Genomic DNA, 22,444 nt, shown 5'->3' with positions numbered 1-22,444 from the left:
CATAATTATGCACATGTAATACATAAATTATGCATATATTATAGATTCACTGGCTATTTTTTGTTTAAATAATATGATGGACGACTATTTGGGTTAATAACAATAGAATTCTAAAAATATGGAATAGAGAGTAATACTAAATCAATAAATATGGAAAACAAATACAAGCATGAAAAAGAAAAATGCTCGACTATTTATTACCTGCTATGTTAATCCCGACCTTCACACCTTCCGCTTTTCAAAAGATTTTTTGAAAGAAAAGGAAAAAGAGAAAGAAATTTTAACTTCCACTTTTAATAATAAACTTTTCATAACTTACGGATTAGATCTTAAAATCTTGACAGGAAAAGATTACCGGTTCAAATTATTAAGGGAGTAAAGTGGGGAGTTCCCGAGAGAATTAAAAATAGATGTTAAATTTCCAATACCTAATTTCCCAATTCAGCAATTTTAGCAAAGGAAATGAATGTGGGAGAAACTTTTTTATTATTTTTTATAATAAATAAACTACAAGAAGCGAAAAAGCAAAACAGAAAACCCTTAAAACCCTTTTGCCTTTATATCCTCACAATCCACTTGCTCTTATCTGGACACTTCATTCTACTTCGCTTCGTCGATTTTAAGGTAAGAAATTTTGCTTTACATAGTATTTATGCCCCCTTGTTTTGGGTTGTTTTCAGCATTTCTTGTTTGATTTCGTTGGTTTCTTCTTTTAATGTTTTTCGATTATGTTCTCGGAAATTTGTTGAGTGAATGCTAGTCTAATTTGTGGTTCTGCCTCTTTGAGCTGTTAGTTTTGTTGTAGTATTATATTTGTCTCGCAGTTTGGCCCCGACCCCAATGACTAATTTCTCTAATTAAGGGGCTAAATCAATAATTTTCAAGCAAAGCAAGTTACTATAGTAATGGTTATAATGTAGTTTCGTGTTTTTAAGTTTTAATTTTGTTTTTTCAGAGGTATAACTAGTTTACCACAATTGCAAAAGAGCACATATATCATTTGTTCCATTGGAACACACGATAGATATATTGGGATACTCCTAACGCTTGATACCCTTGATAAGCAGAAGAAGAAGAAGAAAATGGAGAAGTACTTTGGGAACGCATACAGGGGCGACCCGGGAGTTCCACATGCTGACCCAGAACGGTTCGTGAACATATGGATAGGGTCCGCTGCTTTCTCCGCCCTCACTTTTATCAATCCATACATGTGGACTCTCTCCAATCAATACAAGTACTCACTTTGAATTGCCTCAAATGTCTTTTTTTTTTTCTTTCATATTTGTTTGTTAATTTGATAAAGGATTAATCTTAATTTCTTGTTTTATATAGCATGCTTATAATATTTTTGGAGTAGCATCAACTTGTAGTTATAAGAGAGCTAAGTAAGAAGATTGCGGGATTAGCAAAGCCCTATGTAAAAAGCATTAGATGACTTGTGTGAGAAGACACGAGAGAAAATATGTTATTGATATTGGATGATAAATACAATACAAGAGGTCCCTATTTATAACTATACACTACAAGGAGATATTACTCCTCTTCCAATGTGGGACAAGACTACACTATACATATCTTTAAACTAACACTCCCCTTAAGCCGGTGCATACACATCATATGTACCGAGCTTGTTACACATGTAACTAATACGAGAACCAGTAAGAGACTTAGTGAAAATATCTACTAGTTGATCATTCGACTTTACAAACTTTGTAACAATATCTCCTAAAGTATTTTTTCTCTGACAAAGTGACAGTCAATCTCAATGTGTTTAGTCCTCTCATGGAATACCGGATTTGACGCAATATGAAGAGCAGCTTGGTTATCACACACCAGTTCCATCTTGCTGATTTCTCCGAACTTTAACTCCTTGAGCAACTGCTTGACCCAAACTAACGCACACGTCGCCATAGCCATGGCCCGATATTCGGTTTCAGCGCTAGATCGAGCAACTACATTCTGTTTCTTGCTCTTCCACGAGACCAAATTACCTCCTACTAGAACACACTATCCAGACGTAGAACGTCTATCAAAATGTGATTCTGCCCAATCAGCATCTGTGTACTCAACAATCTGCTCGTGGCCTCGATCCTCGAATAGTAATCCTTTGCCTGGAGCTGACTTTATATACAGAAGAATGCGAACAATTGCATCCCAGTGACTATCACAGGGAGAATCCATAAACTGACTTACCACATTCACCGGAAAAGAAATGTCAGGTCTAGTCACTGTGAGGTAATTTAATTTGCCAACCAATCTCCTATATCTCGTAGGGTCTCTAAGAGGCTCCCCTGTCCAGGCAGAAGCTTAGCATTCGGATCCATAGGAGAGTCAATAGGTCTGCAACCCATCATTCCAGTCTCCTCAAGAATGTCTAAGGCATACTTCCGTTGTGAAATAACAATACCTGAGCTAGACTGAGCGACTTCAATACCTAGAAAATACTTCAATCTGCCCAGATCCTTAATCTGGAAGAGCTGAAAGAGATGTTGCTTCAGATTAGTAATACCATCCTGATCATTACCAGTAATAACAATATCATCAACATAAACCACTAGATAAATACACAGATTAGGAGCAGAATGCCGATAAAACACAGAGTGATCAGCCTCACTACGAGTCATGCCGAACTCCTGAATAATTGTGCTGAACTTACCAAACCAAGCTCGAGGGGACTGTTTCAAACCATATAGTGACTTGCGCAATCTGCACACACAACCATTAAACTCCCCTGAGCAACAAAACCAGGTGGTTGCTCCATATAAACTTCTTCCTCAAGATCACCGTGGAGAAAAGCATTCTTAATGTCTAACTAATAAAGAGGCCAATGACGTACAACAGCCTTGGACAAAAAGAGACGAACAAATGCTACTTTAGCCACGAGAGAGAAAGTATCACTATAATCAAGCTGAAAAATCTGAGTATATCCTTTTGCAACAAGACGAGCCTTAAGCCGATGGCCATCCGGGCCGACTTTGACTGCATAAACCCAACGACAACCAACAATAGACTTACTTGTAGGAAGAGGAACAAGCTCCCAAGTGCCACTCGCATGTAAAGCAGACATCTCGTCAATCATAGCATGTCGCCATCCTGGATGAGATAGTGCCTCACCTGTAGACTTAGGGATAGAAACAGTGGACAAAGAAGATATAAAAGCATAATGAGGTGACGACAGACGATGATAACTTAAACCGACATAGTGGGGATTAGGATTAAGTGTGGATCGTACACCTTTGCGGAGTGCAATTGGTTGACTAAGAGGAGACAAGTCCGCAGTAGATGCAGAATCTGATGCAGGGCGTGAATCACCTGGGCCTGGACGACGATGATAAGTCAAGAGTGGTGTAGCTGCAGAAGGTTGAACTGGATTATGCGGAGGAACTGGAGCTATAGGTGGTGGAGCTACAACTGGAGCTGTAGGTGGTGGAACTGGAGCTATAGGTGGTGGAGCTACAACTGGAGCTGTAGGTGGTGGAGCTGGAGCTGGAGCTGGAGCTGGAGTGAATGAATCTCCAAAAGATGAAACTGGGTTGGTTTTAGCACAACACCGACAGAAAGTGACTTTCACTTAGACAAGCCTTAGGTCATCGGAAAAATTGCACGATGACTAAGTTCTTTCTTCCCGGTTAACGCTGGAATGACGCACAACGATTTTTTTTTCTCACTAATGCTTTGATACCATGTGAGAAGACTCGGGAGAAAATATGTTATTGATATTGGATGATAAATGCAATACAAGAGGTCCCTATTTATAGCTATACACTATAAGAAGATATTACTCCTCTTCCAATGTGGGACAACACTACACTATACATATCTATAAACTAACAATTTGTACTAAAAGTTAGGAAAACGGGAAAGGGAGAAAAGTTAGGAAAATGTGTATAAGAAAATGATCCCCATTCCCCAACAAGTTATGGCAAGAGATAACATGGTCAAATAGAGATGCAAATGGTATTTGGATCAAATCGCTCGAGGCAAATAACGAGACTAACGTCGCTAAACCTTTGCTTCACTTGTAAAATTAGGGTTGCGGAGATGCAATGAAAAATATGAAGACTTAGAAAAGCCTTTTGTCCAGGTGATCCTCTAAGGTTTAGAAGCTTTATGGAAAGTTTCAAGTAGTGTGGTAACCAAGTATTCAAGGATATGTTGAGGAGTAGAAAGATGCCAAAGCAGTGGAGAAAAGTTTTTGTGTGTGTGTGTGTTAGAGAGAGAAAACAAAGGAGATACTCAAAATTGTGCTAACTATGATTTTATAGGTTATATGATTGAGACTTTGGGAAAGATTGATGAAGCATAGACATAAGGACATTGTAAGGGTAATTGATAACTAGTTTATGCAACCTTCACTATTTTGGTGAGGAAAGATGATGAAATTCATAGAAAAAGAAGAAGTATTTGCGTAGGCTATTCCAGTGTTGTCAAAGGCGCGCTTAAAGCGCGCTTAAGCCCTGAAGCGAGGCTCAAAACATGTTGAGCACTTCGCTTCGCTTTGTGGGCGCTTTAGTGTCGCATCAAGGCTCTAAGGCATACTTTTCCTTGCCAATGAGTGTAATCCTGAAAATGCGACATTAAACATTTGATATTTCACTTTATCGTAATTCTTTTCAATTTCTTTGTCCATATATTTGTTATTTATGCTTATAATTATTAGTCTTGGACTACATATACATATTTTTACTTTTTCTCCAGTTGCGCCTTTTTTCATTAAAGCCCACGCTTTATTTGCACTTTGCGCTTAAAGCCCCAACAGACCTTATAGCTTTTTTGCGCTTTTCGCCTTTGATAACACTGGGCTATTCATTGGCTTATGGAAAACATATGGTACAATGCCAATAAAAGTCAATTGATAAGTGGTTGAGAAGAAATATCTTTGTATGAAATATATTGATATTATAGAAGTTATGTATGAGAGAGCGGTCACACGTTTGAGATAGTAAAGGGGAGTAAGAGGAGTTTCCACAACCATGGGTCGCATTATCCCATATTCGTTTACCTAGTTATGGATGAGCTAACCAATAGTATTCAAGATGAGGTCTTGAAGAGATATTATTTGCAGATGATATTGTGCTAATTGCTGAAACAAATAAGAAAATCAAAATATAATTGGAAATATGGAGAAACTCTCTAGAGAGAAATGATTTAGGATAAGTAGAAGTGTGTACCTAAAAGAAGAAGGCAGGTGAAGTAAATTAGATGGGGCTATGCTGTCTAAATGCAAACTATTTCTTATGTAGGTAGTCTTTCAAGAGAATGGCTTGATAGATAAAAATATTACTTGTATAATTAAAATAGGAGGAGTGCTAAGGGAGCTTTATGTAACAAAGTGCAAGAAAAGTTTCATATAATGGTTGTAAGAAACAATTGTATATAGGAGTGCATGTCGTGCTTCTAAAGTCCAATATATCCAACAACAACTAACAACATATCCAGTGTGATCCCACAAGTAGGGTTTGGGAAGGGTGGTGTGTACCCAGATCTTACCCCTACTTTTGTGGGGTAAAGAGGTTGTTTCCGATATACTCTTGACTTAAGAAAAGTGTTTTTCAAAACATGTTTGAAAAGTGCAAGAGTAAAAAAGCTATGATGAAAATACTATAGAATAGAAAAGTAATGACAACAAAAATAGTAAAGCTAACCAAAGTAAAAGAAACACCAGTAGTCGTAAAAGTGAAGAGTAAGATAAAGATAGCATAATAACAATAATACTGGCAAGGAGGAGAGGAAGTAGCTAAGGTGCTCTAAACTAGAACCATGCTACCTACTAACCTTCTACTCTTCTAATCGCTCGACTACCTACTAACCTTCTCCCCTAATCTTCGACTTCCATGCTGTCCTATCTAGGGTCATGTTTTCGGTGAGCTGAAGATGTGCTATGTTTTGTCTGATCACGTCTCACCAATTATTCCTGGTCTATTTTTACCTCTCTTTAGACCTATCACTGCCAACTTCTCGCACCTTCTCAGTGGGGCATTTGTGCTTCTTCTCTTTACATGCCCGAAACATCTCAGCCTTGCTTCCCGCATCTTGTCCATCATGGAGGTCATTCCCAAAAGTCCAGAATATCCAACAACAACAACAACAACAAACCCAGTGCAATCCTACACGTGGGGTCTGGGGAGGGTAATGTGTACGCAGACCTTACCCCTACCTTATGAAGGAAGAAGGGCTGTTTCCGATAGACCCTCGACTCAAGAACAGTGAAAAGGACACAATAAACAAACAGTAACAACGACAAGGAAATAAGGTATCAGAAACAAATAGCACAACATGTAATAGCAAAGAAACTAGGAATACAAAGCTATAAGAGAAATGCGAAAACTACCAGCAATAATGCCACATCGTCTGATCAACAAGGAACTCGGAATAGTAGAATATAATACTAATACTACTAGTACGACTAGAAGAGACTCTCGACTAACCCACAACCCACACCTCCCTATCGAGGGTAATGTCTTCGTTAAGATGAAGTAGTACCATGTCCTACCTAATCACCTCTTCCAGTACTTCTTAGGCCTCGCTCTTACCTTTCCTCTGACCCTATATGGTCAACCTCCCGCATCTTCTCACCGGGGCATCGGTGTCTCTCCTCTTCACATGTCCGAACCATCTCAGCCTCGACTCCCGCAACTTGTCTTCCACAGTGGCCACACCCACCTTGTCCCTAATAAATTCATTCCTAATTCGGTCCTTCTTGGTATGCCACACATTCATCTCAGCATCGCCATCTCTGCTACTTTCATCTTCTGGATATGAGATTTCTTGACTGGCCAACACTCGGCTCAATACAACATAGTCGACCTAACTACCACTTTGTAGAACTTGCCCTTAAGTCTCGGTGGCACATTCCTATCACACAAAACAGCAGACGCAAGCCTTCATTTTATCCACCCCGCTCCAACACGTGTAACATCCTCGTCAATTTCCACGTTCCCCTGAATGACAGACCCAAGGTATTTGAAACTATCTCTCTTGGGATGACTTGTGAATCAAGCTTCACCTCCACTTCTGTTTCCTGCGTCTCCACACTGAACTTGGACTCCAAGTATTCATTTTTAGTCCTACTCAACTTGAAACCTTTAGACTCCAGGGTCTGCCTCCACAGCTCCAGCCGATCGTTAATCCCGCGACGCGTCTCATCAATTAGCACTATGCCATCTGCAAATAAGATACACCATGGCACCTTCCCTTAAATGTGGCGCGTCAACACGTCCATCGCAAGGGCAAATAAAAATGGGCTAAGAGCTGTACCCTGATGTAACCCCATCATCATAGGAAAATAGTCTAAGTTTCCTCCCATAGTCCTCGCCCGAGTCTTCACTCCATCGTACATATCCTTAATCACCCTATTGTACGCTATCGGGACACCACTAACCTCTAGACATCTCCATAGAACCTCCCTTGACTTTATCGTAAGTTTTTTCTAAATGGATGAACACCATATGCATGTACCTCTTCCTCTCCTGATACTGCTCCATCAACCTCCTCGCCAGATGAATGGCTTCTGTGGTCGAATGCCCCGGCGTGAAACCGAACTGATTCTACGAAATAGACACACTGCTCCTCACCCTCTTCTCCACCACCCACTCCCACACTTTCATAGTGTGACTCAATAGCTTGATACCCAGTAGTTGTTACAATTTTGGATCTCACCTTTGTTCTTGTACAACGGACCATCAAACTCCACCTCTATTCTTCGGGCATCTTCGTAGTCCTAAAAATGACATTAAACAATCCAGTAAGCCACTCCAAGCCTACTCGTCCCATGGCCTTCCGAAATTCAACCTGGATCTCATCTGGCCCAGTTGCCTGCCTCTAGCCCTCTACTCTTCTTCCGCATTACCTTCTCAACCTTAATACGCCTACAAAACCTAAAACCACGTCGGTTCTCCGAGTTCTCCAACTCGCCAAGCACAATGTCCCTGTCCCCATCCTTGTTCAAGATTTTGTGGAATTATGACTGTCACTTGCGCCTAATGCACGCCTCTTCCACCAATACCTTGCCATCCTCGTCTTTGATGCACCTCACTCGGTCCAGGTCCCGAGCCTTCCTCTCTTGAACTTTGGCTAACCTGAACAGCCTTTTGTCACCGCCTCTGCCCCCATGTTCCGCATACAGGCGTTCAAATGCTGCGATCTTCGCCGCGTGACCGCTTTCTCCTCTTTCTTAGCTTTCTTATAACCCTCCCTAAGCGTCCTCCTCTCCTCCTCGTCAGCGTTCTCCACTAGCTTCATATACACCGCTTTCTTGGCTTCTACTTTTCCTTGGACCTCTCCATTCCACTACCAGTCACCTTTGTGGGCCCCGGAAAAACCCTTCGTGACCCCTAACACCGCCCTAGCAGTTTCCCTAATGCAGTTTGCTGTCGAGGTCCACATACTGCTCGCGTCCCCACAACTCCTCCAAACCCCCATAAGCTGAAAATTATATAGATTCAAATGTTATGATGGATGTACCTTACCTTATCAAAAAAGTATTAAGATGGATGTGCGCCCACTTAAGATTAGATAAACAAAGAAATGCTTATATCTAATAAAGGGTACAAGACTACAAACATCGTATATAGAGGATGTATGAGAGAGGTTGTGTACGATGCTTCTGTAAGATCGTGCAAAAATCTGCAAATTTGCTGGTCTATAGATAAGCAGTGAAGGGACTAATTGAGACACATATGAAGGGAAGTTATCTGAATAGACTTCCAGTCACTCCAAAATCAATGCACATGCAACTAAAAACAGAGTGCAGTAGAAGCAAATGATCTATACTACAATGGACCCAGGATTTTAAGGTTACGGTGCTTCACTGCTAGAAGATGTATTGAAGAAGATGGGCCAGGTGGGAAAAAGAGTAATAGGGAAGAGAAAGTAAAACAAAAAAGAAAAGAAAATAAAGAAAAAAGAAAGGGCAAAAGAATGTTGTGTTTTAGGGAAGGGGGTTGGGTAAGAAGAGTCTGATAAAGATAAAAGAAAAGAAAAAAAAAAGAGTCTGATAAGAAGAGTCTATCATCCCAAGTCAAAGGCAATGGGTGCTCGAGCACCCATCAAACCCTATGTGAATCCACCCCTAAATCTATACAGGTGATGCCAACTAGTTGTGAATTAAGGTTTAGATGTTGTTACACTTACATACATTTCTCAGCCTTTTGAAGTGTTGTTAGACTTACATTAGGTTTGGTGTTGTCCCTCATCTTTATTATTTGGTTAGGAAATTATGTCCGTCTAAGGATAAGGAGTTTATCTAGAGAACCTCTAGTCTTTAGACTTCTAATTTGCTTTCATATAGCGGAATGCAATTGATTTAGGATCAGGCATGGTTGATGGTTGAATGATATATCAACTTATGATGTAACAATTGAAGTATAGTGGAGGTCCATTTGGTGTCGTAAAAACTACAAGCAAGGTTGTTTTCACCTCGTAAGCTCCTTATTTTTTTGGATGGATAGGTAATTAACCTTCAAAGCTGTTACTGATATCATTATGATAGATAAAGGGGCTGACTTTACCCTACGGGTTTCTCTTTGAAGGTTTCAGTAAAAGATATTGCGTTAGTCTATATAGTAAAATAGATATGAGCAAATCTATTCTTGATCAAGGGGTTTGTTAACAATTGTTTTATATGCTCGCTCCGACCCTCATTCCGTCCATGTTGAGAAGTCCATTACATTGTCTGCGTTTCCATTTGAGATATTCCAAAATGGAAATATCTGTTAATATAGGTTGTTTAATTAGGTTTTTACACCTTTTATTGAATATACTAAGAATTAGTTTAACCTGAGGAAATTGTGGAAACAGTCAAAGGAAGGTGTAATGCTCACAGTAATGCCTCCTCAAAGAAGTGGAAGTTTGAACTTGGAGAATACTACACTAAAGGGATGGAGGAATAATTTTTCGCCTCTGTTTTCCCCCTTTTGGTTTCACCTTTCTGTTTGTTATCACATGGAGAATATTATCGTAAATCTACTTCTTGGCATTCCTGCTCTTAACAGAATACAAATAGCAAAAAATATCTTGGTAAATAGGTGGGGGATCACTAATTTGTGATTGATTTCTTGTGAATAGCGAAATATTTCTGTTTGTGCCTACAAGGCTTCTATCTAGTGGTAAGAGCATTGTGCGTGATGTGTGGTTTCGGTGCACGTCACGGGTTTGAATCCAGCCGCAAACAAAAGCCTGGTATTTAAGTGGAAAAGGGTAGAGGAGCGGACCCACTATCCACCGAGTTTCGAACCTTGCGCTACTGGTCCACACGGGATTTCTCGGTTATAAGAACAATAGTGAAATCGGCTTATAAAGAATAAGGTAGTGAGAGAAGTAGAAAGTTGAGAATGAACGTGATTGTGGGCCTTTTACAGTGGTTCCTAATCCCATCGATTATCAGAATGTTCCTAGTTCCAGAATTGTGGGATACGATTTCCTAATCTCTCTAGCTAGGGCATAAAACCAACTAAGCAGATAACTAATTTACATTACAACAATCACATAATTACAATCAGCTCTATTGAATTTACATTACAACAATCACATAATTACAATCAGCTATATTGTTCCATTCTTCCGATCATATGTGCACGGACTACATCTTTTGTGTTTGCTATCTTATATATTTTTGACAAGAAAAATTACAAAAGTCATGGTCACCTCCTATTAGTCAAAATGTGGTATCTCTTGTTCATGGAGTGCGATGGTTAGAGTTTCCTTTGTTTCTCCCAGTAAATTAGTGCAAGATAGTGTTGCTTAAACATGTTTTGCTAGTTTGTTGAGTCTGTAGGATTACTGGGGGCAGAAGTTATAGGGAGAAGTGGGGCTTGGTTTATTCTAGTCTCTAAATGTTTTCTTATCTTTTTTCTTATTAAATTATGTTAACACACCTCTTTCTTTTGGGTGCCGTTCTCCATAACTTTCCACCTCTTCCAGCTAAGTGGCATTCCTTTGCATTTGAACGACAAAGGAGCATCGCATTAATGCTAAGATGAAGTTCTAATCCTTCTCAATGTTTTTTTTCTTCTGTTTTTTATTAAGAACAAAACATAACATTGCTGAGTACAAAGGAAGGATTAGAGCTCCACCTTAGATAAAGCAAAACTATGAAAAATGCAGGAAATTTGGCAGTCGCTTCAAACATGGAAAGTGGTCATAGAGTTTTGCACCACTTCTAAAGAAAGGAAAATCACTCTCCCGCAAACTTGGTCTAGTGAGAGGTGTAAGACCTGGAAAAATTCTTGAGTACTGCTGTTCAGGACGGCCATATTAGAGCATGAAATGCATCTCTCTAGAACCATTTCATATTCACTAGAACAAAACTATACATGAGAACAGTAGAGTGCTTTTGTTAATCAGCTTCTTGAAGATTAGCTGTTTGATCTTTCATGTATTGCTTAGTAGTACGGTAGGAGAAATAAAGATGGCAGCCGTCTATATTTTTCGCAAAAGGGGGTGCAAAGAGGGTGCTTTCGCAGGGAGACCGAGTGAAGGTGTAGTAAGGGTAATATGTGGCTCCCTCCTATTTCCCAAGTTCATTTTTCAAGGAAGTTCTTGGGTCATCGTTCTCCTCTACTTAGCTCATCTGTTTATCACTTTACACTAACAGTTGCAAAGTCTTCAACTCTCGAGATCTAATACAAGGTAGGAGTGAATAATTGATTAAGCATAAAGGCTCCATGTTTTTAACTGCCGCTTGATCATTTCTCTTTAACAACAACGTTCGAAGCTTCCCGCATGATGGTGCTTGTATAACGTTCATAAATTGTGATGGGGGCTGACTTATCCTTCTTGATCTCATTAGAGCTATTCTTCTGAGTTGTGGATGCCATTATAGCTTAGAAACTTTAGTTTGACCTAGGTGCTCTCCACTATGGCTAAATCTGTACCCCAGTAGGTGATTACATTTTGCCATGTTGGCCACCGATATCGTCAAGTGGTGGCTCAACGACACCCATACTAATGCATGACTGAGATTTCTAAAAACTTCCTTTTTGCTGCGTCTGAGCTTTTGAATATGTGTTATGTGCAGCTGGCATGACAAAGCCATGCTCTTTGAGCAACATCACTGGAAGAAAGCTCTAAAGAAAAATAAGGATTACGAATTTAAGGTACTCGATGCTTCCTAAGTTTCTTATGTAATGATGTTCTCCCTTATACGCTATAGAGTTGTAAAAAAAAAAGATTTTTGTTTCAATGTTTTTAGTTTATAACTAGGACGGAATTACTTGATTCTTTCTCTCATTTGAGTTTTCATTAATTGCAGTGGAACCAGTACATGGATAAAGAAGCACGAGACTCGTACTACTTCAATTGGCCTGTTTACTTTCCATAGGTTTCTCCAATGTATCAGTATGCTGGTGCCTTTTATCCGAAATCTCCAGAAAGGAAAACTATTGTAGCTTGAAATTTCTGTTGATACTATGAATTCAAGCATTTTTTAAATTTGGAAACATTTGGTGATATTGCCATGTGCTGCATGGTTACTTCCCTTAGTTTAGTATTTGCTAACACATGGAGTATTAAAATATCCAAACAGACCCTATGAATAAAACATAACATTGTTGAGTACACAAGTAGGATTAGTGCCTCACCTTAGATAAATCAAAAACTGTGGAAAATTTCAAAAAAGAATTGGACATCGCTTCAAACATGTAAAGTGGTCATAGAGTGTAAGAAAGGAATATCACTCTCGCGCAAAGTTGGTCTAATGATAGGTGTAAGACATGTAAAATATACATACTGTTAATGCAAAAATATACCTTAGTTAAATTCACCCATTTCAAGATTTGTTAATAGATCTACTGTTATTGCGTTTTTGGTTAATTCAGTGCAGTGTTGAATCTTATGGGAGATGGGTTCTTGAAACTGAAGCATTTCGTGGGTAGTATTTGCTATTGATATGGGCTTGAACAAATGTTGTTTGTTGTGGAGATTCAGGTTGTGTTTTATGGTACTTGAGTTGATTAGCTGATTTGGGTTGGTTTCAAAATTTGTTCTTTTTTTATTGGATTGTATTCTGTTGGTTTTTGGTTTGGGTTTTTGGAGGAGGAGGAGATGATGTTTTGGAGGGAAAGGGAAAGGGAGACTAAAGAGCATATTGGTGGTCCACCTTGTGGACAAGTCAGGGTGCTTGTTGTTGGAGATTCAGGTATTTAGCTAAAATTTAAATGCTTTTAGTTTTCATCTTTTGATTATATGATTTTGCTATGTTTTCTTATGCATCTTACTAGTTATGTATCTTCTTGAATTTGATTTCTAGTCTGTAGCTTGGTGTTTGGTGGTAAAATATAGTAGTTGCATAGATTCAGAAATGCTTCAGGAACGGAGATAACTAATAGATGCTAATAATATGAGGTCTCTGATTTATAGACATAATTGCTTTTGGGTTGAGCTAAAGGGTGTGGCGTAGAGGTCAATGAAGGAGGTTATACCTGTGCTAATGGGATTATCAGGTACCCGGTGGAATAGTCGAGATGAGCAACCGGACTGGACGCCACCTTTATCCAAAAAAACAAAGACATAAGTTCTTTTGGACTTCTCGCAATTCGGAAAATTTAGGTCAATGCAAGATGATGAAGAGTTTATTTAGAATCTGGGAGCTCCTGTTCTCTATTGTTACTAAAAAGTTGGTGATGAGCCACTAAACTGTTTATAACTGCAAGAAATTTTTTAACCTACTAAATCTGGAGGATATGGGTACTGCATACTGTTACATTTGTTTGATAAATATTGTAATGATTGATCCAACCTATTTAATCTGTGACCACGTCTTAGTATCATCGTACAGTCTGGTTCGTAGCTGTGGTGAGATGATTCCTAATATGTTAGAGTTTATAGAACACCTTCTTAAGAGTTGTTTGGTGATGGTGTAAGTGTATGAGAATGCTGATTATTAAGAATAGATAAATAGAAGTTTTTTTCTGATGATATATTTATCAAGAAAAAAATAAAATGAATTTCTTTTGATATTGTGACCACTTATGGGACCACACTAGATATGTTGTTGTTGTTGTATTATGATTATTAAGAGTAAAATGAATTTCTTTTGATACAAGTTTGAAAACAGGATGTACAATCAGATTGCTCATTTGAACACTTAGGGTGAAAATGTTTTCCCGGAAAATGAACGGTGTTATCACTTATTTTCCCTTGTTTGGTTGGTGAGTGAAAAACTTTTTCCGGAAAATGTTTTCTAGTGTTTGGTTAGAGAACAGACAATGTTTTGTAGGAAAATAATTTTCTATGCTACTTTCCTCATCCCCAACCCTCCCCCAGTTCCTATGTTTCTTGTGCTCTCCAGTCTCCCCCACCACAATTACTCAACGTTTCCACAACGCTATTTTCTTTCAAGAATTCAATTATTCTTCTCATAAATTCTAATAAACCCAAAGGAACTAATATGTTAGATTTACTTTTTCACACAAGAACGTTAAAATTTGAGCTCCATAACTGAAAAGAAAATACTCTTTTATTTGTTAAAACAAAATGAAAGTTCTATTTCTACAACATGAAAAGAAAATACTCATTTTGTTAATAAACCTCAATAATAGACCTCAACCCCATAACAGGAATAATTTTGTAGTCACTAAAACAATATTTTTATTATATAACCTCTCGCAACATATAAGATTCAGGCTAACAATGATAAACGTCTCATACACACATAAAAGAGAAGAAATATGAGCAACTCCATAATAACCATTCTCCGTATAGGAGTACTCGAGAAGCAAGTAGACATGAGAAAAACCATCACAGAAGTATGGCATACCATATTGGACAAGCAACAAAATATCTTTCTATGACAATTGCTTCCTATTCTAGCTTTGTTCTTCCAACCCCATTTGTGTATTTTAGTGTTGTCGCTTGAATCTTTCCAGCCAAACCTTGCGTAGATTCTGATTTTTTGCCATGAATGCCTTAGCTAACATGTCACTTTGCACCAAATAATCAAAAGCTTCACCTAAGAACTCTTCTTCATAACCCTCAAATGCCATAATTTCTTCGTACAATCTTGTCATATCTAGTCGACTATCAGCTATTTTACTGATTGCCGCTGCCACTTCTCCAAGCTTTGTTGATATATCACTGACCACATCTTGCACATCAGAAGAACGACTTCGTTTGCGACTTGCTTTAGCTTGAGAAGTTCCACTTACTACATCTTGCACATCTTTTTCCTTAGATGGCCCTTCAATGTCATTATCATTACCTTTCTCCGAACTGCAATCCAAGCCTATATCATCAAGCGACTTAGCACAATCACCCCTAGCTCGATTGTTCCCACACACGAGGGACATTTCTTCAAACATTTCGATCTTTTTGTTAACGAACTTCTCATGAGTAGGATGAGCCTATAATACAACGACAAAGCAAAAAGTATAAGAAACAAGTGAATAATTCAGTGAGTTCACGGAAAATAATTGAATATTACATCGCTCGCATACGACAATTTCAAGAGAAAAGAAACACACTTTATTTTTTTGATAAGGTAAAAAAGAAACACACTTTACTCAGCTACTACTTCTCCCTTATGTATGTCCCAGAGCATTGCTCTGACAATCATTTGCATTAGCTTTTATCAGTTATCTTCTGCAGTATAACACAATTTTAAAAGATACATTCTAAGATCGAAACGACAATACATAGGCTGGTTAATGCATAATGAAGTAACAACTTATCAAAGTATGAGTTCTAACTTAAGAGCTAATTCTGCTAATACTAGAATCAAAAGTTTCTCATACAAAATAACAGGAAAATCCATGTAAACGAAAAAGACATAATAACTCAAAAAATAGAATTTGCAGAATCTAGCAGTCAACAGAATCAAATAAAATGTCAGGGAAAATTTTAGAACCATATTCAAATTTGGCACCTTTGCATATGACATTACATATAAGAAAACATTTTACCTGAACGTGGAAAGCATAAACTCTAGGACTAGCAGTAATCATCTTCAAATTATCATCCCATCCAAGACCACTTTTGTTTAGAGAAGAGGTTGCTCTGTATTCCATGTGCTTCTTAGTATTTTAAGATGATTCTCCACATGCTTAGGTGAACACTCCTCCATTCCTAGTTGTTGCTTAAGGGCATTCGAAACACGATTGAATGATATGGCCTTAAACTGATTAGTTGATGTATTCCTTTGCTTCACTTCATCAGCTAGGATCTCCAACATCAAATATTCCATTGGTTTTGTCCACCTAAATTGTTTATCTCCTTTTTTTACCATTGTTAGCTGTTATAGTTCCTATCTCAAACATGAAATTTAAGATAAATAGAGATAGGACAACAAAATCATATAGAATGTAAAGTCACTGTACATAAGAGTATATGAAAACATAAACAATTAAACACACACAATTAAAACCAAGATGACTATAAAAAAAACTGTTTCTTGATAGATTATATTCATCTATTCCTCCTCCGATCATAGTTTGTAAACATGGCATGAGCAATGGCATCTCTTTTCAACGACCATTCCCTAGCTTCTTCACGTCTTTGTCTAGGTGTTCAAAATATATACTAATATTCAAAATTAATTAAAAACTTAATATTTAATATGTTACTCACTACAAACCAAGGGTAATAACGATAGTTGTTCCTTATCTCCGACTGGATAGTATCATTCGGTGATTTCACAAGGGTTGGATAGAGCTTCAAAATTGCTTGAAGTACAGTGTGGAAACATCGATGAACAGATTCAATCGACCTATAAAAATGGGACCCTATCTTGCGAAACCGTTCATTAAAACCAACAATTTCTAAGAAAATTAGTACTTGTTCTTGCAAAGACATATTTTTGGTTGATCTCAAGAAATTATTTCTTCTAAGAGCATTACACAATTCAAAATGTACGGGTTGGCTCATTCTTATCGGACCTACACAATGAACAGTACTTCCATTCAAAATACTATTCATGTAAAATTCCCTCTCTTGGTCTTTATTGGTATAAGGTGCCCTAGGAATGTTACTTTGATTTTCGTAGGCTAAAATAATTGCAGCCCCGGCATCTAAGATAGATATGGCTGCCGCTCCAATTATTGCATCATCTTCATCGTTTTCAATCGAATCCATCTGTTGCAACCCAACTTTAGAACTTCTACTCATAAAAATGGATTGATAAAAGCATTAAAGAGAGCCTAAAAGAAATCGAACTTGGAACCAGTAAATCACTCAAACAACCCAAAAGATATAAGAATATGTAGGTTTCTCGTTTTTAGTAGATATTGTCCATATGGATCCTTTACTTTTTTATGAAACTATGCACAACATATAAGCTCCTCTGACCACACAACAATCAAATTTCCAAGTTGCGAGTGAAGCCACATTGCTAAAATTTCATTGAACTTGAATCATATATTATCTTCTTGATCGACAATATCCTAGCTAGAAAAGCTTCCAAGTTCAACACTTGTGTTTTGATAGGTAACATTAACTTCCAGTACTACATTGTTTTGTTTCATAACTTAAAAGACAAAAGAGGACATAGAACCTCATATCATATAGAAATTAATATTGAGCAGCAAAAACAACAAGAAAGTGGATCATGAACAAACAAACTCTATCAAATCCCAACATGAAGAACAATTACCAAAAGTTCTGAATACTTAGATAAACCAAACTAACTGAAGATGTACCAATTTTGACTATATTCAGGTTAGAAATTACATTTTAGGATTCTAAATATTGAAAATTTGAACTCATGAATTAATCTTTTGTATTGCAATGGATATCAGGCAGAGCATTAGACTATTATTCATCAGTTCACCAAGCAAAAACAGAAGGAATTGAAGAAAAGTTTAAAACCCTTAAAACAAACGCAGGAAAGGGGGACGTGCGTTACCTAAAATCAAGAGCCCAAGAGCGAAATTGACGGAGATTTTAGAGCATTTCCTGATCTCCAGATCCAAAGCGTTTGTCTCCGACCTCGGAGAAAACAACAAGTTGGGCGTTTTGGTGCGATGGCGGAGGATCTTAAAACGCGAGACTGAAGAGAGAGAAATTGGAGTGAAGCGAGATGAGAGAAGGGAGAGAAATTAATCAACTGGTTTGAGAACCAGTGATGGGGTGGGGAGGGGAGAGAGAAGCCAGATCACGCGTTTTGTTTTTAGGAAAATGTTTTCCCTTCAAATTTTAGGGAAAACATTTTCCCCCAATTAAAGGAAAATAAGTTGATTGGGAAAATGTTTTCCAAACTACTTGTGCCAACCAAACATGAGAAAATGGGACCAAACACACCCTTAATCTAAACAATAGCCTCACTTGCTCTAATAATTATCTTCTAGGTTTAGTTGCCCGATCCAAAATGTATCACTATCTTTGGATATCATTTTCAAATGCCCTTTGTGTATTACATTCAATCAATGTTTCTTTGGATACACTAGGTTTTACTTTCCAATTTATATACTCTAAGTTCATTCTGATGTAGTCTTCTTATTAAGTGTTCAAGTCTTTCTTGTTTGGCATTAGCTTTTCTCCCCTTGATATTCAGACTTTGTAAGATGTTCTGGATATTAGTTTCTCTGTTTTTATTTATACCCAGTGATTCCTTGTTTTCAGCTCCTAGTTTCACCATTTTTTCTGCTTCATATTTTCTGGTAGGTGTGGGGAAGACTTCTCTTGTTCATCTGATTCTCAACGGTTCTTCCATTGCTCGCCCTCCTCAAACAATTGGCTGTACAGTCGGAGTAAAAGTATGGCTCACTGATAATTTTGTTCTCCCTATAATATGAAAATGTGCTGAGAATGCATGTCCTATAAAAACTAATTTATTCCTGTTTCTTCTGTAAAGCACACTACCTATGGAAATTCTGGTAGCTCATCAGCAAGCATAAAAGGTGATGCTGAGAGAGATTTTTTTATTGAACTTTGGGATATATCAGGACATGATCGTTATAAAGATTGCCGATCTCTGTTCTACTCACAAATTAATGGTGAGCAACTAGCTTCATCTCTTAAACTGTTTTTTTTTGCCTAAAATTTTCTTCTTGCGGAAACATGTACGATATCTATTCTGGATGGCTCTGTGTCTAAATACCTGATCGTTAATATCAGAAGATGGTTAAAGCACGAACATGTGCTAGATATCTGATTATGTTTGTTTATTTTAGCAGAAATCACTCAATCAGAGATGTTTTCACATGTTTGTTGTCATCAAATTTTTTAATATTTACATTTTTCCTTCATTTGGGAGAGGGCAGTGGACGACTTTCTTTCCATGAAGTATACATTCTGATGATAGTCGGATGAAATCCTTTTTATTTCCACATTAGGCGTTACTTTTGTATACTATCTCTCTCTACGGAGGTGGGAAGAGATCACTTTGCAGAATTATTCATCCTGATGATAGTCGGACGAAATCTAATATGTAAGATTTGTTAATTTCTACTTTAGGTGTTATCTTTGTATATGATCTATCTCAAAGAAGGACAAAAACAAGCTTGCAGAAGTGGGCTGTAGAGATAGCAACAGCAGGGACATTCTCGGCTCCTCTAGCTTCAGGAGGTCCTGGTGGTCTCCCTGTTCCTTACATTGTCATTGGCAATAAAGCAGATAGTGCTACAAAAGAGGGCACTAGAGGAAGCAGTGGCAATCTTGTTGATATGGCTCGCCAGTGGGTTGAGAAGCAAGGTCTACTTCCTTCAAGCGAAGAGATCCCATTGACAGAGAGTTTTCCTGGTGGTGGAGGTCTTATTGCGGTAATTTTGTCTAACACAAATTGCATTGATTCATATTTGAAAACTATTAAAGAGTGATGCATCTTGGTTTGTTGAGAAAAACAATATTCTCTCGGGCAACACAAATTCTGATGCTTAAGCTTGTTGTTTTGGTCTCACAGTGCTCACTCTTGTTTAACCAAGTCTGTATTGGCATAGCAATTTAAGTTTTCATCTTCTTCTTGTTGGGTAAAAGGTGCTTAGTAAGGGTAGCAGTCTATTGAGGTGCATGCTTAAAGGTTTGAAACTCTTTTTTTCCCCATTTTTGTAAATCTTGTGGAGATTACCTTACACTATTCTCGAATCTTCTCTTGAGCTCTACCCTGCTTGCATTTTCTTGTGTATGAAGAGAAGAAAAATGGTTTCCAGCTACCAACAGTCTTTCTTAGTAACTGAATAGGAATAATCTTTCTTTTTTGTTTATATATATATAGTTTAGACTATAAAAGCTGAGAGATTGTTGACTTATATAAACTGTCAACTGAACCAAGGGGACAGGATGCTTTTTCCTTCTTCCACTTGGTTTTCCTTCTCCTTTTTTGGATAGTTTTTTCATACTTGAGATTCTCTGATCATACATTTATTATCGATTTGGAACTAGTTAGATTTGAGTAGTTGATAGATTAATTGGCAAATCCCTGTTTGATCCATCACTTTGTTTCTTCTTCATGGCTAAGCTTCTGTATAAGTCGTTACATGTCTCAGTTTCATTAGAAAAAGGACGTTCTAGTAGGTCTAAGCTGTTCATCGACATGTCTTTTGAGTTTGGCAAATTAAAGCATTTTTTGGTCTTACTGATCATAAGCTGTCTTTTCATTAGATTGCAACCAGACCCCTAAAAGAGAGGGAGAAAAGAACAATAGCTACTGTCATATTGGGTAGTCTGAAGCTTGGAACTTTTAGCTTTTTTTCTAATGGATAGCTTATGAAATAGGCAGCTTCTATTTCCTGCCAATGAATAATAATAGTAAACATGAAGAGAAGCTAGATATGGCTAGCATTCAGGCCTATTTTCAAATTGAAAGATAGCTATGCTTTCTCTACACTCCGGTTGCTTTTTTTAGCCCTTGCCCCCCCTGCCCCAGCAACTCTCCTCGAAATTTTTAAACATGCATCTGCTATAAGGGGATTCAATATAAAGGAGTAAATACATGAGAAAGTCAAGGGGATTCAACATCTGCTATATATGCATAAAAAATAATTTTAACCTTGTATATAGTGTAATTTCCGGCAAGGGGGGTCCCCTTCCGCCACCCTATCTCCACCCATGATAATAAGTCTTTGTGACAAAGGCGAATGTTGAGTTTATTTCATGTTGCTATTTATTGGTGTAAGTTTATAATTTTCTTTCAAAAATGGTGAATAAGAAGTTTAATCTCATTTAAATAATAAGTGTCAATGGATTTACAGTGTAATGTTTTTGAAATATTGCAGGCCGCTAAGGGAGCAAGATATGACAAAGAAGCTGTCATGAAGTTTTTCCGCATGGTCTGTATATTATTGCTTTGCATCTAAACTGAGGTTTACTTAATCTAATCTTACATTATTGAAGTGCTGGGTTCTCTATTTCAGTTAATCAGGAGGAGATACTTCTCAGATGATCTACCTGGTAATCATTGGTCTACCCCAGTTCCGAAACCACTGCAGCAATCGAGCGAAATCTCAAATGATGATGATCACTTGTACAAAAGTAAAAGTTCAAGGTATGCCTGTTGAATTTGATGAAAACTGGTTGCTGTTAAAGCGTCTCATCCGTGTAGAAAAAAGCTTTCCATTTATTGTAGTCGACTATCGGATTGATGGTCACTGAATGTGAACTATGAAGGATTGTGGGGCAAATCTACATGTCTTAATGATAATAAGGTCTTTTTGGCTTCTGTTGACACTTGACGTATAGTTGATACCTTCCGATAGTGGTGATTGGGATGGAGAGACTTTTATGTTATAGAGTAGTACCATATTCAGTGACAATGGTGTCTTCTTACTGGTCTTGTTTTCAGTAACTCTTATGTTACCTGTTCTTTAAATCATATTCATAATTTCTTCCGCTTGTTGCAGTTATATCGGCGAATACAAGTACAATGCACTCCCTCCTTTACCAGCTCAACGCAATCTCACACCGCCTCCCACGCTTTACCCACAGCAGCCTATGTCTACACCTGACAACTATAACATCCCCAGATTTGCCTTTACGAGCAACCAAGAAATCAGCAGTGCCAGATCTAAGCGTTCAGATATTAACGTCTGATGATCTTTCTTTTTTTCCTGTTATTTTTATATTTTTCATGTAATGGTGCAGATTTTCAAGACAGAACAGCCAGCTCTGTGAAAAGCATGTCTTGTAAAATGTTCCAATTCATTCTTTTGACTCATTGTGAGGTTCTTGAAATATGTAGGGTAAAGTTGAAAGGCTTATAATACAAATATCTTTGATGCAGCGTGCATCATTTTTATTTTTATAAGAAAGGGGTGTATCAGTTTAGTTAAATTTGCTATGACATAATGTCCCACTCTCCGTGTATATATTCTTTTTGACATAATAACGTTATGGTGTGCGCGCAAATTGGTCCATTAGTCATTGGTATTAAAAAATGACTTAATGGTATAAATGCAAGGCTAAATACATTGTTTTTATAGTTATACGGGACAAACAATCGTTAGGATCGTTTATGTATGGAAATTGGGAGAATTTGCGAAAGCTAATGAGGTAGTATATTGTTGGGTTTATAATAAATTTG

The 22,444-nt window shown here is 37.7% G+C and overlaps 3 protein-coding genes across 5 annotated transcripts in view; all 3 read left to right on the top strand.

The window, feature by feature from the left end:
• The first annotated feature begins 435 nt into the window (after nt 1-435).
• On the top strand, nt 436-12,447 carry LOC117280291 (uncharacterized). 3 transcript variants are annotated; one of them, XM_070175212.1, is made up of 4 exons: nt 436-624; nt 1,068-1,234; nt 12,017-12,095; nt 12,251-12,447. In XM_070175212.1, the coding sequence occupies exons 1-4, from the start codon at nt 463-465 to the stop codon at nt 12,317-12,319; spliced, it is 477 nt and encodes a 158-aa protein (XP_070031313.1). In that variant the 5' UTR covers nt 436-462; the 3' UTR covers nt 12,320-12,447. The 3 variants fall into 3 exon arrangements, with proteins under 3 accessions (XP_070031313.1, XP_070031312.1, XP_070031314.1); XM_070175211.1 differs by having other exon boundaries at nt 444-624; nt 1,065-1,234; XM_070175213.1 differs by having other exon boundaries at nt 537-624; nt 956-1,234.
• LOC104116869 (uncharacterized protein At5g64816) overlaps nt 521-22,444 on the top strand; it is a 62,172-nt gene continuing 40,248 nt past the window's right edge. The window contains exon 1 of the mRNA XM_070175214.1: nt 521-624. The gene's annotated coding sequence lies outside the window, so the exon portion shown is untranslated. The remainder of the gene's footprint in view (nt 625-22,444) is intronic.
• LOC138891611 (small GTPase LIP1-like) lies at nt 12,507-22,194 on the top strand. Its single transcript, XM_070175208.1, has 8 exons — nt 12,507-12,643; nt 12,687-13,135; nt 18,592-18,683; nt 18,782-18,923; nt 19,384-19,688; nt 21,141-21,194; nt 21,279-21,409; nt 21,765-22,194. Exons 2-8 carry the CDS (start codon nt 13,042-13,044, stop codon nt 21,952-21,954), a joined length of 1,008 nt encoding a protein of 335 aa, XP_070031309.1. The 5' UTR covers nt 12,507-12,643; nt 12,687-13,041; the 3' UTR covers nt 21,955-22,194.

Source organism: Nicotiana tomentosiformis, chromosome 5 (assembly GCF_000390325.3).
Source record: "Nicotiana tomentosiformis chromosome 5, ASM39032v3, whole genome shotgun sequence".
Classification (NCBI taxonomy): domain Eukaryota; kingdom Viridiplantae; phylum Streptophyta; class Magnoliopsida; order Solanales; family Solanaceae; genus Nicotiana; species Nicotiana tomentosiformis.
Note: the sequence above shows the minus strand (reverse complement) of the source record. Positions and strands in the feature narration are given on the sequence as shown.